The sequence below is a fragment of the Acanthisitta chloris genome, unplaced genomic scaffold, assembly GCF_000695815.1.
Source record: "Acanthisitta chloris isolate BGI_N310 unplaced genomic scaffold, ASM69581v1 scaffold13805, whole genome shotgun sequence".
NCBI classification, from domain to species: domain Eukaryota; kingdom Metazoa; phylum Chordata; class Aves; order Passeriformes; family Acanthisittidae; genus Acanthisitta; species Acanthisitta chloris.
In genome coordinates, this window is record NW_008675434.1 from 457 (window position 1) to 18,787 (window position 18,331).

Sequence of the window (18,331 nt, forward strand, 5' to 3'; positions counted from 1 at the left end):
GTGTAACACAGCCCCAGAGTGCCCTCACCCCTTCTCCAGCACACCTCAGCATGGGTTTGGGGACACACAAGGTGCTCACCCACCATGTCCAGCCATGGCCCTGCAGCAAAAATGTCACAACAACCTCACCCACCTGTCACAAGACTGGAAAAAATATCACAAGAGAAAGAGAGAAGGAAGGAAGGAAAGAGGCAAAGAGAGATAATGGCTTCTTTTTCTCTGCCTTCTGCTCTCTGAGTCATGGTTTTCAGTTTTGCTCCCCAACCACAGAGTCTCAAACTTGGTCTAAAAAAGCCTTGTGAAGTCAAGGTTCACTTTAGCCCTGTGGCTCTTGGGCTGAGGCTTTAAATACCTCAGTCAGGGCCTTAGTGAGCTGTGTCAGGGCATCTCTGCACCCAAACTACGCTCAGCCCTTCTCCCACTTCCCCTCTTTGAAAGCAGCCTCATGGTTCATGAGCAGGTTGTAAATGAGTCATCTCTTTTTCTGCCCCTGTCCCCCTTGGAGTTTGATTGAACTTGTTGTTTCTGCTTCATTTGAAGAGATGTGAGCTGTGTCCCCACAAGGATGGAGCCCTGAAACGCACTGACAACGGGGGTGAGTAGCTCTGGGCTGAGCTGGGGAGGCCTGGGTGGAAAATCAGTCCTGGGCACCAGGGAGGGAAGGTTGAAGGCTGCAGAGGGATGGAACACTCTGCTTTTTCCTTATAAACTTCACTTCTGAACCTTCCAGCTTGAGAAGTCCTTTCCTTTGGGGAGGAATGCCTGACCTCTTGCTGACATCGAAGCCTGGCCCTGAAATGTGCAGTTTTTAGCCTCTCAGGAATCATTTCACAGTCTGAAATGTGGAAGTTGCAGAGTTGTTTGCTCAGCAGCAATGTGATCCTTGAGTGAACACAGCCTCAGCTCTGAGATTCCACCCCAGAGCAGTGCCCAGGATGCAGGAAAGGTGTTTTGCTGTGCAGGATTTACCTGCTCATTGTTGATGCTGCTCAGCCTCAGGTGTTGGGAGGTCCTGTGGAGTCTTCAGTGGGCAGAGCTTGCAGCTCTCAGTGCTGTATAATCAAGCTTAATTTTTCTCAAAACCTTCCATTTCAGGGAGGCTTCTGTACCTCCCTGCCACTTAAAGAGTGAAATCAGGCAAGGAGGTGTTTATTCTGATAAATCTCATAGTTAGAGCATGCTAATTCCAGGATATTTTACAGAGGCATCTTCTGGAGATGGTCAGAAGTGCCAAGAGGCTCAGTGCAATGACAAGTGTCCTGTTGGGGATCTTCTTCCTAATATAACATGATGTGATGTGACCAGGTCTGTGTAGAGAGGCGCAGGGAGTGCCACAGCCATGTCACTGCACAGAGTAACTCAGTGCTGGATGTATTTATGGAGTTTGGTTCCCCTTGCCCAGGTGAATCCATCCTAAGTCTTGCTAAATCCTTCCAGTGCAGTAGCCACAGCAGCGTGGATCAGCCCCCCAAACACTCCTGACCTTCAAACTGTCTCAGTTCTGTCCTGACCAGATGGAATTTCAACTTCTACATCTGATTTGGAGGATTTAGATTTTAATCTAACTTGGCTTGCTGAAAAGGAGCTCTTTACCCATGGATAGGAGCCCATAAAGGGAGCTTTGTTCCCGGTGCACGTCCAACCTGTCCCTTCAGCATCATTTACTGCTTGGATGCTTTCCCTGGGCTTGGTTTTCTCTCCATCTCTGGCCCTCAAGTCCTGAGGGGATGCTTTTAAGCATGATGAGTGCTGTACTTGTCTTTCCCAAAGAAATCTCTGCTTTCTTATTTAATCTGGAGGTGGTATCTGTCTATCTTTCACCCACAAAGGATTTGATTCCCCACCAAGTTACAACAAGCATATTTCAATCTAACATCTCCCTTAGGTTGGCTGCCATCCTACACTCCCTTCCTGCTCTCCCTCCCATGCCTGTCTGCAGCCCTGTCTGGGTTGGAGACTTTTTTGGGGTGCCCTGTGTGACTCTCTGCTGTCTCCTTTGCTCCCCCAGGCTGGGCCCATGTCGTCTGTGCTCTGTACATCCCAGAGGTGCAGTTTGCCAACGTGCTCACCATGGAGCCAATCGTCCTCCAGTACGTCCCCCACGATCGCTTCAACAAGGTGAGACCATCCCACCTTGGCTTTTTTGGGGTCATCTTATTCCACCACAGCTTCTGCCCAGTGTATTTTCATTTCCAGGTGCTCAGATTCCTTTAAAAAAACCTGACAAAGTGAATCCTTGAGGTTTTGGTCCTCCTTGTCTCTCTTCCTCAGTTTGCTGCAGCTTGAGGAATCTCCTGGTTGAGCAACTTGAGGAAACTTGAGCTGTGGAGTTGTGTGGTGGTTCCTCCACGTTTTGATGTGACACAAGTGTTATTTGGGGAGAAAAGGAAAATGCTTTGTGTGTCCCACTGGGATATAACCCAAAGCTGGTGGTGTAGGAGAGAGACAACCTGAGCTAGTGGGAGATGTCCCTGCCCATGGCAGGGGGTTGGAATTGGAAGAGTTATAAGATCCTTCCCAACCTTTCCAACCCAAACCTGAGAGTTGTTACTGCTCAGAGGCAGATTGACAAAACCAAAAATGACATCTACAACACATCAAAGGGATTGTAGCTGCCTCATCCCTGGAAGTGTTCAAGGCCAGGTTGGATGGGGCTTGGATCAACCTGAGCTAGTGAGTGGCATCTCTGCCTAAGGTCCCTTCCAACCCAAACCATTCCATGAGTTCATGAGATGCCTGGACACAGGAGTTCCTGAAGGCTTTTTCTCCTGGTTAGCAGCATTTTTCTTGTTTCTTTTCCAGACCTGCTACATCTGTGAGGAGCAGGGCAGGGAGAGCAAAGCTGCCTCTGGAGCTTGCATGGCCTGTAACCGCCACGGCTGTCGCCAAGCATTCCATGTCACCTGGTGAGTCCCTCAGGAGCCACCTCAGGAATGTCCCAGCCCTTGGCTTTGCTGCTCTGGCTTGAGGCTGCACTCCTTGGGTGCTGTGAGGAGCTGGGTTAACCACCGTGGGGTTATCTGGGGCCAGAGGTATCTCCTCCTCGCTCGGTTTGGAAGGGGAAGTTCCCTAGGAAGGCTGAGGTTATTCCAGGGAACTTTCCCTGCTGGGAAGAGGGTTGGGGATTTCCCTCAGACTCTGTGGAATCCAAGGAGAGAAGAGATGAGTCACAGCCCAGGAATGTTCCTTCTGCAGCAGAGTAGCAAGAGTATCCTATCAGCTAAAGGATGTGATTTTAGGGGTTGATATCCTCAGGTACCCTCAGAGCCTGAAAACAACATTGCCTGGCAGAACAGAGAGATTCCCAATTTTACCTGCATTCCTTGCTCATGAGATGTGTTTGTTGGAATTATTACTGCTCTCCCAGGCTTCCCTTAAAGAAAAACAAAACCTGCAAGACAGTCTGGTTAAAAAAAAAAGGCAGTTTTAAAGTTCTTAATTAGAATAGCCTGAATTTTTCCCCCACCTCTTCCCATACCGTTTGCCAAGCAGAACAGGAAACCTTCAGCCCCTACCTGGGTACCCTGAGTTACTCTTTGCCCTGTGATGCTCTAGCTGTGCAGTTTCTCTTCCCCTGCTGCTCACTGCTGTGTTTCAGTGCCCAGATGGCAGGTCTCCTGTGTGAAGAAGAAGTCCTAGAAGTCGACAATGTCAAATATTGTGGCTACTGCAAGTACCACTTCAATAAAATGGTGAGTTTCTTCCTCCCTGCAATGGAATTTTATGTTTTTTTTGTCACGTAATTGGCTTCATCCTAAGTTGGGTCTGTGCTGAGAGCAGTGAGAAATGCCAAGAACACATAAACAAGGTTGCAGCCAGCTTTGCTTTTCAGCCATTCACTCACAGTTACTTCATAATTAAGATTAATTGGTATTTTTGCATCTCTGTAGCATCTTTAAACCCATTTTCAAAATTGGGGGTTGAATTATTTGAATTCTTTCCATATTTTGGCTTCCCTGACACACTTTATGTCCCAAGAAAGGAAAGCAGCCATGGTTTTGGCTTCCCTGACACTCTCTATGTCCCAAGAAAGGAAAGCAGCCATGAGGCTTGATGCTCCAGGGGTTTGATGCTCCAGGGAATTAGAGCTGTAGCTCAGGCACTTTGGGCATGAGGGAAACACAGAACAGCCAAAGCTTCTTCCTGAGGTCAGAGACAGCTCAGAGGAGCCATGGAGCCATTCACATTTTGAGGGATATTTAGAACAAACAACTTCCCCCTGTTAATTACAGCATGAGAGGAAAGAGAGGAATCCTTTTCCTGTCCTGCATAATGAGTAGATACCTGCTCTCCCTGCTCCAGCTAAAAGGAAACTTGATCTTCTCGCTGAGCTCTGTCTCAGTGGCTCCTTTGTCAGTGGCCTTTCCCATTCTCCTTCCTGATTATCAGTGCTGTCACATCCAGGGAGGAATGTCCCCAACTTCCCCCCAAAGTCCAACGGGAGGACACCTGCCCTGCCCTTAGGTACCTGTGTCTGGCACCAGTGTGGCTCTGTATCACATTTACTGATGGAGACACAGGCAGCAGGGCCTGTGTGGGTGCCTGGGCTCTGGGAACAGGGTGTCCTTCCACAGGGATGCCCTGCCCTGCTGAGGACTGAGAGCTGGACACTGCTGCTCTTGTCTGACAGCATTAACCTTGTGACAGGGTGGTCTCAGCAGCTAGGCCTTTCTTGGACAAGTGTCAGTGTGCTTGGGCTACCAGGAACAAGGATTTGGGGATCTGGATCTACGTGTAGGTAGGGCAGTCCTAATAGGATTTGAGGAGTTAGATCTACATGTAGGGTAGGGTTGTCCTAGTAGGATGTGGTGAGTTGGATCTACGTGTAAGGTAGTCCTAGTAGGATTTGAGGAGTTAGATCTACGTGTAGGGTAGTCCTAGTAGGATTAGGGGAGTTGGATCTACATGTAGGTAGGGTAGTCCTAGTAGGATTTGGTGAGTTGGATTTACATGTAGGGTAGGGTTAGTAGGATTTGAGGAGTTGGATTTACATGTAGATAGGGTAGTCTTAGTAGGATTTAGGGAGTTGGATCTACATGTAGGGTAGGGTAGTCCTAGTAGGGTTTGAGGAGTTGGATCTATGTGTAGGGTAGGGTAGTCCTAGTAGAATTTGGGGAGCTGGATCAACATGTAGGGTAGGATAATCCTAGTAGGATTTGGGGAGTTAGATCTACATGTAGGGTAGGGTAGTCCTAGCCCCACTAGTAGTGTATCCATGGAGCTCCCATGTTAGGATCCAGACTGGGTTTGCTCCTGCAGGTGGTAGATAAAGCATTTACTGTAACTTTGCTCATTGTGACAGTGAAATCTTAACTTGATAACACTATTACTTCTCTCTTTTGTTCCTCTCCACCTCCTCTCCTTCCCCACTTCCCTCAGAAGACCTCACGGCACTCCGGAGGGAGCTCCTTCATCGCTGGGAGAAGGAGTCGCTCCACATCCCCTACCCAGGAGAAACATGTGTCCCACCATGAAAGGCCAAAGAAGGTAAGATCTGCATGGAGGTTGCCAATCCAGAGAGGTACAGCCCTAGGGGATGGAGGTGAGGAGAGGAACAGTGGTTTAAACCCAACAGCTCAAGAACTGGAGGTTGTTGTCCTGCAGAGTTCAAGCTTGAAAGGACAAAAAGCACTGATTAATAATCTGCATTGTGGCCAGCAGGTTAATTGTAGGCAAGAACAATAATTAGTATAAACTAGGGAGTACTTTGTTAGTCAGATTAAGCAGCCACAGGGTTTGAGTCTACCTGTGGAAACAGTTTATCTTCATTAAACAATTATTTAGAAGAACATCGTGTGCCAGATCTGGCTGAGACCAGAGTTATTTAACTCTCTGGTTAAGATCTACTCCTAAAACCTGCTGCAGGGTTACAGGACATGTTAACAGCACACCAAGGTTCATAATTAACCAACTGACTCATGTGACAAATGCTCAGATTTCAAGGCAAAGCAGCAGTGAACGTGCAGGGCAGAACCTCAGCAGCCTCCAGGTTCTGAAAAGGGTGTGCAGGTCCTGGGTCTGTACCAAAATGAGGTGACCAGAGGCTTGGGTGGAGTTGTTGTTTACAGCAATAAATAGCCCTAAAAGGCAGGACTAGTGTTTTTTTGGAGGATTCAGGTTCTAAGGCAAGTGGCAGCAGATTAGGAAATCTTTCCTACCCCTTGATGGCCACATTTGCAGTGTGAAGAATCCACCACACACAGTGCACGTGTCTGTCCGAGGCACTGGGGCAAGATCTGGAGCAGAATTGAGTTATACAGGGATAGTGTCAGTATGGTCTGATAGTTTTTAATACTTTATGGGCCACATCCTGGGTTTTGTTAACAGAAATCATGGAATCATGGAATGGTTTGGGTTGGAAGGACCTTAAAACTCATCCAGTTCCAGCTATGGACAGGGACACCTTCCACCAGCCCAGGTTGCTCCAAGCTCCATCCAACCTGGCCTGGAACACTCCCAGGGATGTTCAGCCACAGCTTCTCTGGGCAACCTGTGCCAGAGCCTCAGCACCTCACAGGGAAGGATTAGTGCTAATATCCCACCTCACCCTGCCCTCTGGCAGTTTAAGGCCATTCCTCCTTGTCCTATCACTCCTGTGAAAAATTCCTCTCCGACCTCCTTGTCAGCCCTCTTAACATACTGGAAGGTACTCTAAGTTCTCCCCAAAGCTTTCCCTTCTACCAAGTCACCTCTGGATATATACTACTGTAGTCAAAAGCCAAATTTTCCATGTATAAACACAGCTGATGTTGTCCCTGCAAATTGCCACAGGAACCTTTTCATTCTGTCTGTTTACTTCTCTTCGGTTTGTTTTTGTCCCGTTGCACTGGCAATGTGTAAATCATTTTGAGTGGGAATGACAGTGACCTACATCCAAAACCAGCTCCGTGACACTTCCAGTGGGTTATGTGGCCTAAGCCTGATGGATCTCAGCCCAGTTTCTGGAGGCCAAGGGCATTCAGCCTTCCCAAGGCAGCTAGGCCACCAGTTAATCCCACTGACACCCTCGTGGCATGCCCAGCTGAGAGTCCATAAATTCTGTGGGCAGGGAAGACAGCTCTGCCTTTATTTACAGAGGTTATCCCACAACATCCAGCTTGAAACGCTGCCCACAGTGTCCATGACGTGCTGGGAACTGTGCCCAAGCTGTACCTGATACTTGGGCAAACAAGGAAACCTCAATCCCAAAGTGGTGCCGACACGGAGTCAGGAATTATCCTCCTGCCCACGAGGACTATTTACTCCTCTTGTGTGCTCAGCTGCTGCGAGCAGAGGAGGAGGAGGAGGAGGAGGAGGGAGGGAGGAAGAGCATCTGAGCCATGGCTGGGGAGAGTGTGCTTGGCACAAGGTGCTGGGCTGTACTGGAACGTGCTATTTTTATCCAGCAAGCTGTGGGAAGGGGGGGAAAGGGCAGGATCAGGGAGATTGACAGGGGTTTGGAGGGCTCAGCTGGAATTAGTGCTGACAGACTGGGCAAGGCCAGGGCTGGGGACTGGGCTGGGCTTTCTATATTTGCCCTCTCACGTGCTTGGCAGGTAGGAGCAGGAGTGGTGCTGCTCCCAGGTTGGGTTGGAAAGCAGGTCAGCGCCAGAGGGAGAGCAAACAGCAGGATGTGGATGTATTTATAGGCTCTTGGTGGCGTTTGCCACTATTGTTAGCTCTGGGTCCTCCCAGACGTGCAGGGACTTGGTCTCTGCTGCCTCACTGCTCTCCCTCCTCGTGGCTCAGCAGCTTTGGAGGCAGCACATCCCATGGAGGAGCCTTCCAGGGCTGGGATTGCTTGGCACAGCCTCAGCCAAGTGCAGCATCAGCTCCTTCCACTCGCAGAGGAGTCAGCAGAGAGGGGTGGGCAGGCTGAGCAATCTCTCTCAGCTTCCAGGGCCGAGTGCAGCAGTTTCCAGGTGTGGAGTGCAGGGAGGAAGGTGTGGGAGTAGTGAGTGGACAGAGCTCAGAGGGTACCTGGAGCGGGGGCTGAGCCAATTCCTTCCCACACGGTGTCGGAGTACGTGACTAGCCAGGCATGATCTAACCACACGTGTTCCCTGGGAACTGGGAGTGCTGCTGGGCTGGCCTGGAGCTCAGCAGCTTTGCCTTGAGCCTGTCCAGCTGTACAGGAGGTTGGGCACATCCTCCTGGAGCTGGAGGAGTTGCAAGGAGAGATCACTCAGCAGCAGCCAAGAGTGACTGTGAGCAGGGACTCACCTGAGCTGCAGGTGCTTCCTTAAGGCTTCCTTCCAGAGCAGGACTGGGGCTGCTTCCTCAGCCTTTACAGAGGAAAACTCAGAGTTAATAACTGACAGGCTCAGGATTTAACCCAGTGGCTCAGGATTTAACCCAGTGGCTTCAGTGAGACAGCAAAGACTTGGGATTTGGACTCCTAAGCCCTGCTGTAAGTGCAGCATTTGTGAAGAGTCTTGTTCTCTGCACAACAAGGAACAATTGTGACGTGGGACTGCATGTCAGCATCACATCCCCCTCCTCTTGCAGGCACAAATGACACCAGCCCAAGCATTTCTTTCTATGCTGATCTGAAAATGGGAAAGCTCCAAGCTTTGGGTTTTCCTCAGAACATACCAGGCCTTTCTCTTGCTTTTTTCAGGGCTGGTGTTGTAGTGTGTGTGCTGTGCCCTGTGGGAGCCTTTGCAGGGCTTGTTAGTTAAAAAAAAAAAAAAAAAAAAGGCAAGAAGAAAGAAAGAAAGAAGGAAAACAATAGCTAAATCCCAAGAAGAGGCTGGATGACGCACGGGGGTGAATGAAGTACAGATGTTCTGTCACCTATATTGTCTGTTTGAAAAAATGACCACACATCATGAAATGGAATTTGTCACACCAGGAGCAGACAGGAGCACAGGCACTGCAGTGTTTTTAGGCACATCCCCCATGGAGGGAGACACTCACCCAGTGTTATTCTTAGTGAACACCTGGAATCCATAAGTAAAATCAGTCAGCTTGTAATTTGGAGATGGAACTTTGTTGAGAGAGGAACAGTCCCTGCCCAGGGACATGGGAAAGAGGCAGGCACTTAATCATGGAATCATGGATTGGTTTGTGTTGGAAAGGACTTTTAAACTCATTCTGTTCCACCCCCTGCCATGGGCAGGGACACCTTCCACTAGCTCAGGTTGCTCCAAGCCTCATCCAACCTGGCCTGGAACACTCCCAGGGATGGAGCAGCCACAGCTTCTCTGGGCAACCTGTGCCAGTGCCTCAACACCCTCACAGGGAGGAATTTCTTCTTAATATCCAATCTAAATCTCCCTTCCTTCAGCTTAAAACCATTAAGCTTGGAGCTATCAGCCCAGCTGCAGCTGTTCTCAGGTCTAGGGGCAGAGCCAGTTCTCCAGTCACAACACACCTTTAGCTCCTGAAACTGCTTTATTGGGCTGCAAGAGCTGTGTCTATCCTGACCTTTTAGCCACAAGCTCCTGATCCCTTGGCATCCAAGCAGGTGCCTGGCAGATCCTGCCTCCCCCTGCCATTCCCTAGCTGTCAGGACCTGATGCCAGGGGAGGAGATGAGCCAAGGATCCAACCTGGCAGATTTATCACACTAGTGAAGCTGTTCTGGGCTGAAATCTAGCCCCAGTGGGTCTGTGAGGGACTGGTGACAGAGATCTGCCTCAGGGTTCTGTGTCCATGCAGGCAAAGTGATGTTTTTTCCAGGTGGGTTGCAGGTGGCTGCTTGCAAGACTAGCCCAGGTTTTTGGGGAAGGAGTATTGAGCTGAATCTGCTCTGATCTAGCTATAAACAGCCTCATTCCATAGCGTCCTTGACTGGCTCTGTGACCTCCTGTCATGTGGGTGTTTAACCACCCCCATGAGCAATGGGTGCAGGGATGGTTTGGGAGCACACAAAGTCTGCTGAGAGCTGGCTGTGTGTTCTTCTGGAAAAGTCTCACCCACTCAGAAGGTGTGAAATCCCCAGCAGGACTTCGTGTCCCTCTGTCCAGTGCTGCCTTCCTTCTCACTGCTGCTGCCATGGCTGCAGCCCAGAGCCAGCCCTCCTCCTCCTCCTCCTCCTCCTTCTTCTTCTCCTCCTCCTCCTTCTCCTCCTCCGGGTGTGGGAGTTCAGAGAGCCTGGGAAAGAGGGAGGGAGGGAGCAGAGCCCACTTGGCTCTTCCCAGCTCTCAGCTCTTCCCTCCCTCCTTCCTCTGCCCAATCTACTTTTAATGATCCAATTGCTGGTGTCCAGCAGATGAGAAGAGGGGGCTCAGGGAAGGGGAGACGGAGGTGGAGGAGCTGCTCACAGCCCTTTTTGGCAGCGAGAGATCCCCTTTGGTTCCTCCTGCTCTGGGGAGCTCGAGGGGAGCTGTGTCTCTGTCACGCCCCTGATGCAGCCTGCCCTGCTCCATGCCCACATGCCAAGCCCCAGCTGCTCAGTCCTGCATGGGGAGAGCTTGTTTTCCATGAAGTTTGGTGCAGGGGGCAGGTTCCCATTCCCTGCAGACCACAGCTCACCCAGCCAACCTGGGGCAGGGAACACCGAGCGGCTGCAAGGTAGGGCTGGGCTTGGTGGGATGGGGGTTTGGAAGGTTTGCTGCTCTCACAGTGCATCCTCCCTCCTCCTCCTCCTCCTCCTCCTCCTCCCTTGACTTCATGGCACAGCCAGGCAGGTCTGTGACTATATTGTCCATGAAGTTTCCTGGAAGGAGTTTGCAGAGGAAGGTACCTGTGTGCCAGGGAGATGCAGGTGGGGACAGAGGAGCCAGGTGGGGAGAGCACATGCTGCTTCCCCCTTCTCTCCTTGCCCTTCCCTCCCTGTGGCTCTTGCAGGAAGCATTTGAAGCTTTCTGCTTCCTGCAGAGAACCCACAGGTTTAAAAGCCTCTGGTGTAAGGTGGGGAACACCCTGGGTTGTGTGAGAGCCTGTCAGATAGGCAGGAAGGACTGAACACCCCAACTTTCAGTGCTGTGGTCATGGTAGGCAGCACTGCTTTCCCACCAGTGCCACGGTCTGGGAACCTTCCCACCAGTGCTGTGGTCCAGGAGCAGCCCAGCTCATCCATGGGGTGTCCACAGGGTAACAGAATTGCTTGTCCTGCCTGTTTAACACTGCATTTCTCCAGTAATACTGAAGAATAGGTCAGATCCTGTTGCCTTTTGAGCACCCAAAAGTATCAGAGATACTGGAGGGTGGGAGACAGGTGCTAACTGGGAGTGCAAAGGCAGTGAGCACCCAGACTAGGCAAAACTCAAGCCTAGAGAGCTCTTGGGTGCACAGTCCTGTGGGTTACTGATCTTCCTGAGCAGAAATGACATGGAGAAGCTGGAGAGGACATGGTGTGGAAGGGGAGAAGTGCTCACTCAGCACATGGAGCAGCAAGGTGTTCCTGAGGAGCTCTCACAGGCTGCAGTGGTTTGGGCTTCAGAGCAGCCCTTGGAGCAGAGCTCAGAGTTTGGGCTCTGGGGGACAGATTTTCTCCATAGTTGGAGTGCAGTTGCTAAGCACATGGAGTTGAGACCACATCTCAGACCTTCAAAAGAGCTCCATCCCCAGCACTGAGAGTTTTTGGAAAACCTGCTCATTTCTCCAAGTGCCTAAATGGGAGCTGAGGCATTCCAGAAATCTGGTCCTATTGTGCAGGCTGAATATGTACATATGTACCCACTCCCACATGGAAGCAGAGGACTGCTCAGCTAGCTGCTGTAGGCTCTTTGCTGACAGCCAAGGGAGGTTTTCCAGCCAGGAGCCAGCCAGGATTTTGAAGTAGGAGGATGTGCATTTGGTGGTGACATTGTGGGGGGTTTGTGGCTCACTGTCGTGAGAGTCAGGACATTTCTGCCTTTCCCCACACTCATGTGAAGGTTCATTGTCATTAGTCAAAGTGGTTTGGCTCTGCCTTAGCTGAGCTTGGCCACAATACGTGACATTAAATCAGCCAGGGCATCCCACTCCCTCCTGCTGCTGCTTCACCATGGAAATCCATTTGGGATTCAGGGTCTGCAAATGAGAGAATTCTGTGCTGTTCAGAAAGTTTCAGGACCAGGTTTGTGCAGTTCTTTGGCAAAATGTCTTGTGATGAGGTGTGTGGCTCCTGCTTTCCATTCCTGCCTTCCCCATGGGGCACTGGCAGTACCTGCAACTAGGTGAATGTGTGTCCAGGTGATCCCTGAGTTTCTTTGTGAATTTATGGATGACTTGCTGGGAAACATCAGCAAATTCTCTCTTCCCACATGCCCTGCTTTCCCCATTTGTAAAATGAGATGGAGATATTAAGGCCTATTACTACTATAGGAGTACTGAGCACTGATGTGCACGTGGGCTGTGACAAACTGCTTAATGAGCTGGGCCACAGCTTTCCTATTTTCCTGGCCTAGGAGACCTGGGAGACTTGGAGTTTAGAGCACAAAAAGCTTCCAACATATTTAAAACATTATGAGTTTTAGTAAAGATTTAATTTCAATTTGTCTTTTGGCACTTAGGCTGGAGAAATCACATTTTCAAGCTTTCCTTGTTCACTGCCAAGGCTGGAAATGTGTATTTAAAAAAAGGGGGGGGGGAAAGGAAAATAGAGATTCTTGTGAAATATTGTAGGTCTAGGAAGAGAGGTTTGAACAAATATTCCAGGAGTCCTGTGATAAAGTGATGGATTTTGGCTGTGCTGATTGGGCACTCAGTAAACTCCTGGAAGGTCTAGGCTGGATTTGCCTCCTCTTTTCACCAGTTCATCCCAGTGGAGTCTTCCCTGGTGTCCTGGCTGCAGCATAGGCCTCCTCCTGCCCAAAAATTCAGCCAAACCCACACTGGAAGGTGCTGATTTCTGGAGCACTTTTGCTTCACTTCACACCTGCTTTCCCCAGCCTTTTCCTTCTGCCTTGTTTTCCCATTTAGCCTATTTTTCCTGAAGCTAAATCATAGAATCATGGAATCAACCGGGTTGGAAAAGACCTCCAAGATCACCAAGTCCAACCCTACCCTGGTCACTAGACCATGGCACTAAGTACCACATCCAGTCTCAGCTTGAAAACCTCCAGGGATGGGGAATCCACCACCTCCCTGGGCAGCACATTCCAATGCCTGAGCACTCTCTCCAGAAAAAAATCTCTTCCTAAGACCAAACCTAACCCTCCCCTGGCAGAGCTTGAGTCTGTGCCCTCTTGTCCTGCTGCTGGTTGCCTGGGAGAAGACACCAACCCCCACCTGACTCCAACCTCCTGTCAGGGAGTTGCAGAGGGTGATGAGGTCTCCCCTGAGCCTCCTCTTCTCCAGGCTGAACACCCCCAGCTCCCTCAGCCTCTCCTCATGGCACTTATGTTCCAGTCCCTTCACCAGCCTCGTTGCTCTGCTCTGGACCTGCTCCAGCATCTCAATATCCCTCCTGAACTAAGGGGCCTAAGTATTCCCCACTCTCCTCTCCTCCCCAAAACCACACAGTGGAGCTGTATCAGGTCACTGAAAACACCTTAGATTTCACAGGACCATCCCAAGAGCACCTAGAGAATAACTCCTTGGGCACAGCCCATTCCCCAGGGGAATAGAAAATCAAGGCAGGCAGGACTTGGTGTTTCTCCAGCTGTGATTTTTCCTTGGGTTGCAGTTTGAAGAACCCCGTGTTTCTGGTGTTTTAGTGGAATTAAAACCAGGATGAATAAACCAAACTGAGTAGTCTGTGCTCTGTCAGCAGGGACAGCCCCAGCCAAGCTGTCTGTACTGGGAGAGGACACTGGGGGATCTCTGGCTCAGGTTCTGAGTTCTCCACTGCCTCATCTCTCTACCTGTGCACGTGCAGCACACGCTGGAATCAAGGTTTTCCCATTTTCTCTCCAGGATGGAGCTGGGAAACCCTTGAAGAAGGCAGAGAGGGAGGGGGAAAGGGGCACAGAGTCCCTTTGGGGAAAGAGCAAGAGGAAAGCTCAGGTTTCTTGAAATCAGCCAGAGCTTGTTAAGTCCTTCCCTATCGTCTTACCATAAACTGATTTGGGGCTTCTGTTGCTATTCTGCACTCCAGATGTTGGCTGCAGCTGGGGCAGAGATAGTGGGATGCTTCCAGGCAGAAGCTGAGACGTGGGGGAAGGGCCCCTGGGCTCGTGTGGATGGGTGGAGAAGGGAAGAGGGACACGAATGTATGGTTGTAAATCCAGCCCTACACAGCCTCCTTTCTTTTCCCTTACAACTGTTAACTCTCAGCAGAGGGAAAGTTAGCCTTCCAGTGCTCTCTGATTTCTTTTCCAGAGTCGGAAGGACAAAGAAAGACCTAAGCAGAAGCACAAAAAGCGAGCGGAGTCCCCCAGCAGCATCCCCCCAGCCCCAGCGCCTGTCACCACCACCGACAAGGTACCAACCCAGGGCACCTGGGGAGGGAGGATGGGCAGAACCAGCCACCCTGGCTTTCCTGGGCCAGGGGGAGGATGTGGCAGAGGAGCAGAGAAAGGGCTTTTGTGCATGAGTTTTGATTCCTGATTCGTCACATTGCCTCTCTCTGCCTGCTCCCACCTCGGCCCCACCTTGGGAACTGCAGCTGTGCTGATCCCTGGCAGCACTGACTGCACAATCACCGAGTGAAGTCCCCAGGGGCTGAGCTGGAAGTGCCAGCCTGCTTTGCAGCAGATGTGCACATTTGAAGCTCTCACAGAAGAGATTATTATTATCCAAGGTTTGGCTTTTGCTGCTGCCACGTCGTGACCAGCCCAGGCAGGTGGGACAGCAAGGCAAGGCCTGGGGGAGTGTTAGCTTTTATTAGACTTAGGTTTATCCTTTTTTTTATTCCTTTTATCCCCTTTTATTCCATTTAATTATCCTTTATTAGGGGAGAAACATCACAATCCTAGGAGCACTTAAGATCTTCAAAGTGCATAATCGAAGCAGCTTTTCTGTGTGAGCACTGGGAGTTTGGGTTCTTAGCTCCTCCATTCCAGGACAAGAGAGGCACAGTGTGGTGACCTGTTGTGCTCCTGAGGTGTAGAGACAGTCCAGTTCTCTCCTGAGAAGGTGTCACCTCTGTGGGTTTGTCTCCTCCATGCCCAGGTGGGGCACAGTCAGAGTGTCTATGCGTCCCTGTGATTCCCTGCTGAAATGATGCTGCTGACAGGGACTCACCCCTGGCTGTAAATCAGGGCAGCCCTGAGCTTTCTGGAGCCCCTGATAGCCCCAAACTCCTTTCTGTGGTCCCTGACAGTCCCAAACTCCTTTCTGTAACCTTTGTCAGCCCCAAACTCCTTTCTGTGGTCCCCACAGTCCCAAACTCCTTTCTGTAACCTTTGTCAGCCCCAAACTCTTTCCTGTAACCTCTGCAGCCCCAAACTCCTTTCTAGAGCCTCTGACAGCCTCAGACTCCTTTCTGTGGTCCCTGACAGCCCCAAACTCCTTTCTGTAACCCCTGACAGCCCTAAACTCCTTTCTGTAACCTCTGACAGCCCCAAACTCTTTCCTGTAACCCCTGACAGCCCTAAACTCCTTTCTGTAACCTCTGACAGCCCCAAACTCTTTCCTGTAACCCCTGACAGCCCTAAACTCCTTTCTGTAGTCTCTGACAGCCCCAAACTCCTTTCTATGGCTCCTGATAGCCCCAAACTCCTTTGTATAACCCCTGACAGCCCCAAACTCCTGTGGTGCTGCACAGACACAGCTGAACTTGCCTTGATCTTACACACAACAAGGTAAAGGCCAAGTTTGCAGTTGTTCAGGGTCAGGGAACAAGTGAGGTCACTCCAGGGCTTGGAACATTGGAGCTGAACTCTGGTGTGGGAATGTAAATTAGTGCAGCTCCAGGGCTGTTTGGTGTGAGCGAGAGCAGGACTAGGGCCAGGCTCCTGCTACAGCAAATAAACATGTCCCAGGAATGTCCTTTTGTGCCCAGAAATGCTGCTTGGAAAGGTTTGGGTGTCCTTTCCGTGGCAGGAAAAGGAGAATTCCCAGGTTGGCAGCATGTCCCTCTGTGGGAAGCACTACAGGAGCAATGCTGGGAGGTGAAAAACTCCTGCCAGGCAGCACAGGGTTAGGAGTGAAGAGGATTTTCCATGTTCTGTGTGAGGCCAAGGAGTGGATGTAGGTCAGAGCTGCCAGGGCAGAGCTGGGCTCGAGGTTCTCAGGCTGGGAGCAGCAGAAGGTTACAGCAGAGCAATCTCTGAGCTGCCACCACTGCTGATCTCCCTGTGCTGCTGTGGGGGCAGCTCAGCTCTGGCTGTAGGGAGCAGCAGATTCACCTGGTTAACGGAGCTGACAGGACCTGATGGCCTGAGAAGATTATTTTCAAGCTGAACTGAAACCCAAAACCTGCCTCTTGGCCAGGCAGAGCAGTTGTCAGACAATCACCCACTGTCTCCTCCAGAGTCCTGCCAGACCTTTGTAAACACAGAGGGAAGGGTGTAATTCACTTTTACAGGCAGCTTTCAGCTCTTTGTAAGCTGAAATTCAGGAGATCCTAATTCCTGTGGCTGCACTGGAGCTGACAGGGGTTAGTGTTTCCCCAGGGACTTGTTATTAATCCTCATAATGGGGAATGTATTTCACTTTTTGTGCTTTTTTTTTTCTTTTTTTTTCTGCAGAGATCCCAAAGTATTGTGCAAACTCTGTTACCAAAGATCAAATGTAAGAGCTGCTCAGCAGCTACAACCCTGCACAACCCCCTTGGGGTGGTTGTGTGAGGCTTTCTGGATTGTTCCACCAGTGAAAATTGCACAGACTAATGTAAAACCTTGAGCCACAGCAATGTAGCTTGACAAAAATGACAGAGGGAAGTTAGATAGGATATTGGGAAGGAATTCCTCCCTGGGAGGTGCTGAGACACTGGCACAGGTTGCCCAGAGAAGCTGTGGCTGCTCCATCCCTGGGAGTGTTCCAGGCCGGGTTGGATGGGGCTTGGAGCAACCTGGGCTAGTGGAAGTTGTCCCTGCTCATGGCACTGGATGAACTTTTAGCTTCTTCCAGCCCAAACCATTCTATGATTCTATGATTTAAACAGGTTTCTTTTTGGAAACCAAACCCATCTTGGTCCTATCTGCATCTCCAGCTGGTACAGCTCATCCCAGAAGGGTGTCCTGGGAAGTGGATTGGGTAGGTGCAGCTCAAAAGTGGATGTTCATAGTGTGACCATACAGAAGAGCATTGCTAGTCCCTGTGTGCCATGGTCAGAGCCTGAAGAGAACTGGATATCTTCCTCCCCTTACTATTTTATTGCTTCCATGGTTTTCTGCAAGTCACCCAATGAACCAGAGCATGGATAATAATCCCTGCAGGTGACACAACCTCTGTCTTTCCTGGGGAGCAGCTGGGAGAGAGCAGGAGGCACTGAGCACCATCAGTGGTTTGGATTTTTTCAGGGCTATATTCCCATATAGTAGAAGTTTCAAGCTCCTTCCAGGTCAGGCTGACAGCAGTGGAACTGTGTGGTTGCTTAGGAGGAAGAGTGATGTATTACACTTGTTGTCCCCTCCTGGCTTTACATTCTACTCTAATTTTGCACTCCAGATTTATTTTTCAGCTCCAATTTTCACCTAATATGTCATCAAGCCTGTGCTCCTCTCTTGAACCATTTAGTTATGGCAAAGGTCCTTTGATGTGGTTTCAGTCTTCCTCTTGCAATCAGTTGTGCTAGAGCTCTGACTCCTGCCAGATTCTCCAACAGCTCCCTGAGAGCTTCCCTGAGTCTTCCAGGAATCCAGACACCACTAATATCTGACACTTGGACCCTGCCAGGCCTCTGTGTGCTGTCTAAGCAGTGAGCAGCTCTCACGAGCTCTGCTTTGGTGGATAAACATCCTGAGAACACAGAAGTGGCCTCAGCTCTCATCTACACCGGAAAGTGAAACTGGGTGTGAATTCACAGCATGCAAATGTCTCTTCAGAACACCTCTGAGCTCTCCTCCTGCCTCTGAAACGCTCTTGGAGCTGTCAGAGAAGGGCAAGAGACCTTCTGGCGGGGCACAGGGGTGTCTCTTCCACAGCACAACCTGCTAGAAACCTCCACTGCTGCTCCAGGATGGATGGAGGGTGAATTTGGGCTGGTTCACTCTTATTCTGGCTACTTGGAGCCCCCACAGGCTTCACAGGGGAGTGAAGAAGGCAGAAAATATCTCCTCTGGGCAATAGTTTGTGGCTGTAATAGTTTCTGGCTGTTTCACATGGTCTGTCCAAGCTGCTGCCAACTAGTAAAGCTTTTGAACATCCTGTTGGAAAGATGAGATCCATGGATCAGGCCTGGGGCAGAGGAGGAGCAGTGAGTCTCACCAATAAGTCTTGGCAGCCAGGGATGCTCTGTCTGTAGTCACACACCCCCAGCCAAATTCCAGAGGCAGTTTTTGTGCTCAGCATCCCTCAGTGTAGCTGGGATTGGGGTTGGTGAGCAGCCTGGAGGCTTCAAGGAGAGTTTACAGCACCTTCCAGTGCCTAAAGGG

At 50.4% G+C, this 18,331-nt stretch overlaps 1 protein-coding gene across 1 annotated transcript in view; it reads left to right on the forward strand.

Annotated features, from left to right (window-relative positions):
• Positions 1–540: 540 nt before the first annotated feature.
• Positions 541–18,331, forward strand: part of MLLT6 (myeloid/lymphoid or mixed-lineage leukemia (trithorax homolog, Drosophila); translocated to, 6) — a gene marked incomplete at both ends in the record, with an annotated part of 24,908 nt that continues 7,117 nt past the window's right edge. The window contains 6 exons of the mRNA XM_009075757.1: positions 541–595; positions 2,009–2,118; positions 2,803–2,906; positions 3,599–3,692; positions 5,380–5,487; positions 14,172–14,273. Coding sequence (XP_009074005.1) covers positions 541–595; positions 2,009–2,118; positions 2,803–2,906; positions 3,599–3,692; positions 5,380–5,487; positions 14,172–14,273 — 573 coding nt within the window. The remainder of the gene's footprint in view (positions 596–2,008; positions 2,119–2,802; positions 2,907–3,598; positions 3,693–5,379; positions 5,488–14,171; positions 14,274–18,331) is intronic.